At 40.6% G+C, this 10,324-nt stretch overlaps 1 protein-coding gene across 1 annotated transcript in view; it reads left to right on the forward strand.

Annotated features, from left to right (window-relative positions):
- The window catches only part of LOC124788005 (UDP-glucosyltransferase 2-like), a 60,930-nt gene extending 51,062 nt beyond the window's left edge, over nt 1-9,868 (forward strand). Inside the window, exons 6-7 of the mRNA XM_047255047.1 lie at nt 1,765-1,984; nt 9,120-9,868. Of these exons, the coding sequence (XP_047111003.1) occupies nt 1,765-1,984; nt 9,120-9,396 (497 nt within the window). The 3' untranslated portion in view covers nt 9,397-9,868. The remainder of the gene's footprint in view (nt 1-1,764; nt 1,985-9,119) is intronic.
- Nucleotides 9,869-10,324: the final 456 nt, after the last annotated feature.

A 10,324-nucleotide genomic window follows, 5' to 3' on the forward strand; every position in this document is an offset into this window, starting at 1 on the left:
ATGAAGCAACATTTTTTCTTAATGGTAAAGTGAACAGACACAATGTGCGAATCTGGGCGGTAGAGAATCCTCACACATTCGTGCAGCAAATTCGCAATTCACCAAAAGTTAACGTGTTTTGTGCAATCTCACGGTTTAAAGTTTACGGCCCCTTTTTCTTCTGCGAAAAAAACGTTACAGGACACGTGTATCTGGACATGCTGGAAAATTGGCTCATGCCACAACTGGAGACCGACAGCGCCGACTTCATCTTTCAGCAGGATGGTGCTCCACCGCATTTCCATCATGATGTTCGGCATTTCTTAAACAGGAGATTGGAAAACCGATGGATCGGTCGTGGTGGAGATCATGATCAGCAATTCATGTCATGGCCTCCACGCTCTCCCGACTTAACCCCATGCGATTTCTTTCTGTGGGGTTATGTGAAAGATTCAGTGTTTAAACCTCCTCTACCAAGAAACGTGCCAGAACTGTGAGCTCGCATCAACGATGCTTTCGAACTCATTGATGGGGACATGCTGCGCCGAGTGTGGGTGGAACTTGATTATCGGCTTGATGTCTGCCAAATCACTAAAGGGGCACATATCGAACATTTGTGAATGCATAAAAAAACTTTTTGGGTTTTTGTATGTGTGTGCAAAGCATTGTGAAAATATCTCAAATAATAAAGTTATTGTAGAGCTGTGAAATCGCTTCAATCATTTGTAATAACCCTGTATTTTCCGTTTTTAGACAACTTGATATCAGTTACGGATTCTCTCTGTGAAAATCGGCACATGACATCGGGAATGGGAATGGGAAGGGTAGAGTGGAGGTGTAGAGTAGACAATGAAGGAAGATGCTAGACATTCCACAAGGCAAAAATATTTTCTGTAATACTTAACAGCTGCAGACATCTGAAAATTCAAAGCTAAGATCAGAAAAAAATACGCGAGGAGTTAAGCACTGCTCTACAAAAGTGCAAAACGTGGGCAATGAGGCAAACGGAAACGAAATGATTAGAAACCTTCTGACATGTGTCATTTGAGGAGAGTATTAAAGATCAGACTTATAGAGTGTGAAAGGAACACAGACGTTCTGCAACGAGTTAACGAGAAAAAATGTTAACAAAATACAAAGTCATATGAAGATACACAATGGTTCGACACGAATTGTGACATGAGTCATTGCTGAAAACTGAAGGGATAGCGGAATGCAAAAGTCGCAGGGACAGGCCTAACAGAACGTGGAATGATGAAATGAAGAGGATATCGTACATGCGCTAGGAATGTGAATTGAGTCTAACCAACCTCAAGATTAATGGACGAAACAACAACAACAATCGAATTCGCGAGTAGTGAAATCGATTATACCGGGAGCAAAGTGTACTTGGATACAGTTGCCGCATCCGGTTTGCTGGTACACTTCTGTTAAAGTGTAATACACTATGTCGGGTGTCGCTTACAAAACTCTCGACCCATCAATCCTTGAGTTGTTTTCGTCACTTTAGGGCCCTCTTGAAGCTAGAAAAATTGAAAATGTCAGCAGGCCCCAGTAGCAAATACTACAAGAGAAGCTAACGCTCAAATGACGAGGGAACTCGTCCCAGGACTATCCAAGACATACATCCTTACTTCTACGAACATTTCTCTTGATGATATAACAGTAAATTTAGAAAAAACAAATCAGCAGTACACAAATGGTTGTTTACTGTTAATCTTCTCTTGCACCATCGATTATTGATGTATTGCGCAATTTCAGTGACCTCTGTTTTCTGGCTTACAGCACATCCCAATGTGCGCGTGTTCATCACTCAGGGCGGACTGCAGAGCTTTAATGAGGCCGCCTATTACGGAGTCCCTCTACTGGGGATTCCTTTCTTCGGTGACCAGCACCACAACGTGGCGAAAATGGTCGACGCCGGCATCGGCATTGAGCTCAAATTCTGGGACGTCACGAGAGACTCGGTTCCGGATGCCATTCGCGAGCTCATTGAAGATAAAAGGTAAAATACGACAGCATGTCACTAAATCAGCGTTATTTGCAGTAGGTTATTAAGCTCAATGATCTTCTGTCTTTTGCATAAAAATGCTCCAGTGAATTGTATAGCAGCTGCAGGAGTGGTTTGTGTTTTGACGATGCTGCTCTGTATATCACGATTCGCAATTGAGACGCACGGTTAATATCTCTGTACGTTTTTCTACGTGAAGGCAGAACTGGTGTCATTGACCTGACCACTGTGTAACCTGCAGTAATCTTAATACATGGGAACGGAAACGAAAATAAGAGGTTAGATAGTCTGGACGCCTGTTACAGTCTAACCGCAGTGAGGACAATCAGAGTTAACATACTGATTAAATTATTTAACCGTCATCAAAAATCTGTTGCTTTAGTATGGATATGAAATTGTAAGTAGGCTCTTTAGGTTTTTATATTGGTACCGTCACGTAGCGCTCTGTATGAAAATCACTGACTGTGCTGCGTGCAGTCTGTGGCTGATTTGCATTTTGGAAAGCAGAATATGTGTCTTGACTTAATTGAGAAAAAGGTGAGCACGCAGAACCTGAATCTACAGTATTTGCAAAATTTTGTCCTGTCATTTCGGATTCCTGAAGCGAGCTGTTGCCGACCGATCTATCGATAATGCTTCCCTGTTCATTAACTGTTTCACTGTCTACACCATTATTTTGCGCTCGCTCCATTTCCCTACGCACAATTACCAAATTACTGCTTTGAATGTCTGTTAATTCATTAGACGGTGGTGCTGATAAGCTACGCTCGTCGTCACTATCATTTCTTAATTTACTTTGGAGCCTAGTGTTACGTTTTTCACACGTCATAATTATCACGTATTTCACACGATAACAAGAAAAGCACAATTTGAAGAGCAAAAACAGTAAAACATATGAACATATCACTGAAAATAATATCTAGTTAATTCCAAGCACAGCTGCGAAATACTTGGTGCAAATCTACATGCATACCACAACTGTTTTACTGTACAACAATGAAAAACTACAACTACAAAGGAAATTCTCTCTACAATTACGCGCTAGCAATAAACAATAGCTACACTACTTACACAAATTACAAGAACAAATCAGAAGATTCCAGTGAGGTATCCTCGGCTAAGGGTCGACATATGAAACATCTGCTTAGAAAAATTTATGAATTACTGTGCTGGTATATCTCTTACGTTATTTGATTTTCAAACAGCTGAGCAAAACTGAACGTATTCAGACATTTCTCTCTTTACTTATTCTGATCATCACTGAACTGACACACAATATTTTTAGCGTAACGCAATCGGACTTTCAATAATCCCTACAAAAGAATGGCCCTGACTGACAATAACCTATACAGAGCGCTACGTGGCGTTACCAACATAACAACCTAAACAGCCTACTTACAAAACGACTCCAAAGGACATTCTGCCTACAACTTCAGAACTCACTGAAAAGGTTTGGTTTTTGTTGTGGGAGCTGCTCCGGCTGGTGGTATGGACTGATGAAATTTGTATCCCACAGCATCTTCACCATTTCTGGTTAAAACTCAAAAACAAAATTGTCTTATTATCATTCTAGACAGGTAGCTACCATATCGAGAATCGTATTTGCCAGGATGTCTAGTCGCGGGTTGCCCTGTGACTCGTGAAGCTATTTTTGCTTCAGCGATACCAAGCGTCACAGGTAAACTCCAGTAACGCCAGGATTGTCCTCTTTGTGCGATCTCTAGCTACACTCTAGCGTAGACACAAAATATGTTTAGTGTACCATGTACAGGGTGGTCCATTGATCGTGACCAGGCCAAATACCTCACGCAATAAGCGTCAAACGTAAAAACTACAAAGAACGAAACTTGTCTAGCTTGAAGAGGGAAACCAGGAGGCGCTATGGTTGGCCCGCTAGATGGCGCTGCCATAGGTCAAACGGATATCAACTGCGTTTTTTTTAAAATAGGAACCCCCATTTTTTTATTACATATTCGTGTAGTACGTAAAGAAATACGAATGTTTTAGATGGACCACGTTTTTCGTTTTGTGATAGATGGCGCTGTAATAGTCACAAACATATGGCTCTCAATTTTACACCAACAGTTGGTAACAGGTAGGTTTTTTAAATTAAAATAACGAACGTAGGTACGTTTGAACATTTTATTTCGGTTGTTCCAATGTGATACATGTACCTTAGTGAACTTATCATTTCTGAGAACGCGTGCTGTTACAGCGTGATTACCTGTAAATACCACATTAATGCAATAAATGTTCAAAATGATGTCCGTCAACCTCAATGCATTTGGCAATACGTATAACGACATTCCTCTCAACAGTGAGTAATTCGCCTTCCGTAATGTTCGCACATGCATTGACAATGCGCTGACGCATGTTGTCAGGCGTTGTCGGTGGATCACGATAGCAAATATCCTTCAACTTTCCCTACAGAAAGAAATCAGGGAACGTCGGATCCGGTGAACGTGCGGGCCATGGTATGGTGCTTCGACGACCAATCCACCCGTCGTGAAATAGGCTATTCAATACCGCTTCAACCGCACGCGACCTATGTGCCGGACATCCATCATGTTCGAATACATCGCCATTCTGTCATGCAGTGACACATCTTGTAGTAGGTCATGCGGAAGCGTTCTCGCTTCCCGCGCCCGGGTTCCCGGGTTCGATTCCCGGCGGGGTCAGGGATTTTCTCTGCCTTGTGATGACTGGGTGTTGTGAGATGACCTTAGGTTAGTTAGGTTTAAGTAGTTCTAAGTTATAGGGGACTGATGACCATAGATGTAAAGTCCCATAGTGCTCAGAGCCATTTTTTTGCAATCGATGTTGATGTAGCATTCTCAAAACCGATGTTTTTGAGATTCCCGATTCTCGCGCAGTTTGTCTGCTACTGAAGTGCGGATTAGCCGCGACAGCAGCTAAAACACCTACTTGGGCATCATCATTTGTTGCAGCTCGTGGTTGACGTTTCACATGTGGCTGAACACTGCCTGTTTCCTTAAATAACGTAATTATGCGGCGAACGGTCCGGACACTTGGATGATGTCGTCCAGGATACCAAGCAGCATACATAGCACACGCCCGTTGGGCATTTTGATTACGATAGCCATACATCAACACGATATCGACCTTTTCCGCAATTGGTAAACGGTCCATTTTAACACAGGTAATGTATCACGAAGCAAATACCGTCCGCACTGGCGGAATGTTACGTGATACCACGTACTTATACGTTAGTGACTATTACAGTGCCATCTATCACAAAGCGAAAAAAGTTGTCCAACTAAAACATTCATATTTCTTTACGTACTACACGAATATGTAATAAAAATGGGGGTTCCTATTTAAGGGTATACGGAACGCCCAATGCTTACAATGTTAAATTGAGCTAAAAGTTAGGAACGTTTTCTCATTTGTTATTTGGACGATACTCTTGATTTTTTCACAGAACGCCGAGATATGTTCTGCCTTTATGCTGAATTATTAATTTTGAAAAAATAATGTATAGTTTTTCAGATATTTTATTTTTTGTAAATGTTAAAAAAGTTATACATTTTAACAAGTATTTTAAAATTTACATCCATTAATACAAAATAATTCCACATATCTTTTAATTCAGATATATTAGAAGGTCTTAAGGAACAACTACAGAAAATTTCATCTTTCTACTATAAATAGGCCCTGAGAAAATGTATCTTATACACAAAAAAACTAAAGTTACGAGAAATTAGCTTCAAAGTTTTTACTTCAGTACAAGCCTGCTCCATAGCTTGTATCATCAGAATCGTCCAACAGCTTCCTCTTGATGGCTCTGCTATGCTGTCTAGCCATCTTTGAATATACTTTTATCGCATTATCTGAAGACCTGAGCCGTTCCTTGTCCAAACAAAGCATAGCTGTGGCAGTTCGTAGTCCTACACAGAGCCCCAACTTCTGCAGAACTTTGCACTTTGTTATATTAACCTGATTGAATGATGAAACAGCACCATAAACGCCAAAGTGAAGTGTGTTTATACCCACAAACACAGTTTTAGGTAGTCTATTCCATATCACATGGTTCACACACTCATTTGGCTTTTGAGTCCGGCCATGAAGACATTTCTTTAGTAGACTAATATCTGCGAGGTCTCGGAATATTGGTTTTATTTCATCCATTATGGCTGGTGGCAGGCGATGAGGGTGATTGTATTGTTTCTTAGTTACCTTGCCTCTGTTGTACTTGCTCCAACTATCGTCTCCTTTTGGACATAGCCCATGTTGGGGATTCTCATTGTTTGAAGCTGTACGGAAAAACAGAGCCCAGACCGCTCTTCTCATTAATTCTGCATCTCCTGTATTCTGTCTTATTGCTAGACCATAGCACTTCTGAATATGATCTATTGTATCATCTGTCAGTCTATTTTTCCCATCTAAAGTTTTTCCATCGCTCAATTTCTTGCCTTTCATGCTAGCCTTGAGCCATCGGAGTCTTGATCCCATCCTTTTCTGAACATGGCCAACACACTCCAGTTTGGAAATTTTCACATCGTTACCATAGGGTCTCAGTTCCTCAATTTCTTTGAAAGCCATTGAGTCACCATCTCCAAGATAATTTGTTCTGACTTGGCAAGACAGCCAAGCCACTAGGAGGTAGCCGAAAGGCACGCGTTTAAGCTTATGCAGGCTGGCGTGAGGTCTGGAACAGGTAAAGTAATTATACTAGCAAGAAAAGTACGTAGCTTTTGGAATACTTAACTTTAATCCATAATTGGTAAACATCGGTCTGATGGTACATGCATCACAAGATAAATAGCAAATGATAATGGCGCCTTGCTAGGTCGTAGCAAATGACGTAGCTGAAAGCTATGCTAACTATCGTCTCGGCAAATGACAGCGTCATTTGTCAGTGAACCATTGATAGCAAAGTCGGCTGTACAACTGGGGCGAGTGCTAGGACGTCTCTCTAGACCTGCCGTGAGGCGGCGCTCGGTCTGCAATCACTGATAGTGGCGACACGCGGGTCCGACGTATACTACCGGACCGCGGCCGATTTAAAGGCTACCACCTAGCAAGTGTGGTGTCTGGCGGTGACACCACATAATTTATGTATCTAACGTTGTACCATTTTACTGAGTGTTGGTAAATACTTCTTACACCAGCAACTTCCATACCACCACTTGACCCACAGTAATTTGCCATGAACTCCTCTTCATGTTTATTTTTCATTTTCTCCTTGCATCTGCAATGCTTGGAAAGTATTGCCACATCAACTACCTTACCAGGGTCCACACTTGTAGCTGTTACTACACCATTCAGAAATGTGTGGCCTCTCTTCTGCCAGCTTCCATCAAAAGCTATGGACAAGTCTCTGCTATTATTATTTTCAACAACTGCTTCCTCAACAGCATCTTTCATGTTTTCCTGTGCCACATCTTCTAGAGCAGAGCCTATTGCAGTTATATGTTTGTTAAATTTTGAAGGTGGAGGAGGGAGGTTCATCACACCCCACAACATGGCACCTGCAGCCCTGCCCTTTCCTATACACCGTAATCCATAAACCAGTATAATGTTTATATCGTATAGTTTACCTGTATCTGCAGTAACATGTGAGGAATTGAAGAAAGTAATACTGTGTTTGCAATAACTGCACATCAACTCTAATTCACAAGCAAGTCCTACATGTAAGTTTGTTTTCAATGAAACACCACATTTTCCACATTGTTTGCAGCACACATTGTTCTCCAAAACGTCTGATAACAAAGAGACGTTAATTACCTCATATTCTGTAGTCCCAGCATTTAGTTTCTTGTATTCTTCTTCAATTCCAGCTAGTTTTCTTCTTGAAGCACTTTCCAGTGTAGTGGCAGCAGCATCACTCAATGTATCACTACCAGTGTTGAGGTTAGTCGCTACTGGGACATTAGATACTGATGAAGATGAATCAGACGAATTTTTAGTACACTTTACTTTCTTGCGCCAATTTACACGCTTTCTAAATACCTTCAGACTAGGTCTTGGCATGTTGAAGGAAAGAAAACTCAATGACTTCTCCACATACGACTTTCACAACGATGACATGGATGTACTCACAAAGGAAACAATACAAATGGTGCAGAATCTATTGTCAACTGTCTAGCAGTGTAGCCAACAGAAAAGCTAACTCTCTTGTGCTCAATTATATCTCTGGCAAGGCTGTCTATATCAGGTATATTTCGCATCTCATATACAAGGTGCGGAACATCGTGTGTCGAAATTATTTTAAAAAAATTATTTAAAATAGTTCTATTCACGTCATCCAAATATTTTATACATGGTATTAAACGGGAGAGTCTAAATTTTTCGAAAATGCATTTACCCAAAAATCGCTTTTTTCATCGAAAAACTTATTCTGTATACCCTTAAAAAAAACGCAGTTGATATCCGTTTGACCTATGGCAGCACCGTCTAGCGCGCCAACCATAGCGCCAACTTGTTTCCCCCTTCAAGCTAGACAAGTTTCGTACTTTGTAGTTTCATCGTTTGATGCTTATTTCGTTAGATATTTGGCCTGGTCACTATCAATGGACCACCCTGTATAAGAACCATCTCACGTAGCTTATGCTTTATGATGTCACCTCATTTTCACTGGAATTTATGTTGTTCAGTAGGTTTGATAATGAAAGAATTACGTGGAAATGAAAAATCACTTCATGTTTCCTCAAAATTGGTATCGCGGAACCTGGAATGCTCCCCAAGTTCCTTGAATGATTGTGAGTTAAATAAAATGGACATACGTTTTTGTACTTGTTTACTTTAGAACATTCTCCCTTCGGTTTCTAGAAAACCAGTTCCATCGTTAGTTGTTGATAGGTCATTGTAAAAACTAATAGGTCTTCATAGGCTTTCCGTCATCTCTTACCCAGTTATGTCATGGTATGGTGATTGCTCTACCATAACAAGTTTTCCCGGTTTTATTCATAAATCCTTATAGCTTCTAATATTTTCCTACCCATCTTCTGTTTCGTATTATCCGTTTGCACAGCAACGTTCAAACTCAATAATTCTCATTCTAATTTACCAATACTTAGTTGTGTTGATTCTTGTATTTATTCTTTACTGTTACCACTTTTTAGGCTTCGAAAAAAAGCGTTGCCATCTATCGTCCTTCCTTCTACAGGTTCAGCGAGAAAATGAAGCAGTTCTCAGCTGTCTATCGTGAGCATAAGGAAGAGAGCCTGCCTAAAGCCATCTGGTGGATCGAATACGTACTTCGCCACAACGGAGCACCACATCTGCGCAGTGCCGCAAAAGACCTGACCTGGTACCAATACCTGCTGCTAGATGTCATTGCCTTCGTTGTGGCTGTAGTAGTGATCTTTTGTATAGCTCTCTACAGTATTGCTAGGTTTATGATCTCCAAAGTGTTTAAATCTAAGAAACTGAAAAGTAATTGAGAACCTAATCTTCTGTTATGCAGAAGTGTCATTAAATTTTAATTTATTGAGAAACTGCGTGAGTATCTCGAGTGGAATGGTGGAGCAGATACATGTATCTGTAAAACTCTTTTCATGATTGTATCATGTGCAATACAATGTATATAAATTTTAAATCTCATTTATATAATGTTATGAGTGGGAAAAACTGCGATTGTGAACTTCATTGACATTGCTGTAATTTAAACTACAGTTTTAGGTTGAGTGGCTGGTTCTAAAAACCAAAATATCTTTTACGTGTGTTTCAATCAGCAACTTTTTTATGTTTGTAGACAATTTTCTAAATAAAATACTTCATCCTGTTATGTCAAGACAGAATTTGTGTAGACTTTATACTCCCATAATTTAGTTTGTTGCTGTACATTTACGAAAGTCTCCAATGTGGAACTATGGAGATTCTATGATTTCATTAAATAAAAGCTTTCAGAACATTTCGAAGAGTTTTCTTTACTTTTTTTCTACTGGGCAGAATCTTTTCCTGACATAAGAAGCAGCCAGCTTTTCACCTGAATAATTTCTTGGCCTGTAAACTCATAAAGTGAAAAGTTATTTGAATTGAGGGTAAACCATCTGACTGAGCGAGGTGGTGTAGTGGTTAGCACACTGGACTCACATTTGGGAGGACGATGGTTCAATCCCGCGTCCGGCCATCCTGATTAGGTTTTCCGTGATTTCCCAAAATTGCTCCAGGCAAATGCCGGGGTGGCTCCTTTGAAGGGCGCGGCCGACTTCCTTCCCTGCCCTTCCCTAATCTGATGAGAGTGATGACCTCGCTGTTTGGTCTCTTCCCTCAAACGATCCAATTCAATCCATACCATCCGAGAATAAAACAGCAGAAATTCCTTCATCATGCAAAAACGTGTGAGAGCTGTGTGCACTGATAGCCAGA

The sequence above is a fragment of the Schistocerca piceifrons genome, chromosome 3 (assembly GCF_021461385.2).
Source record: "Schistocerca piceifrons isolate TAMUIC-IGC-003096 chromosome 3, iqSchPice1.1, whole genome shotgun sequence".
Classification (NCBI taxonomy): Eukaryota; Metazoa; Arthropoda; class Insecta; order Orthoptera; family Acrididae; genus Schistocerca; species Schistocerca piceifrons.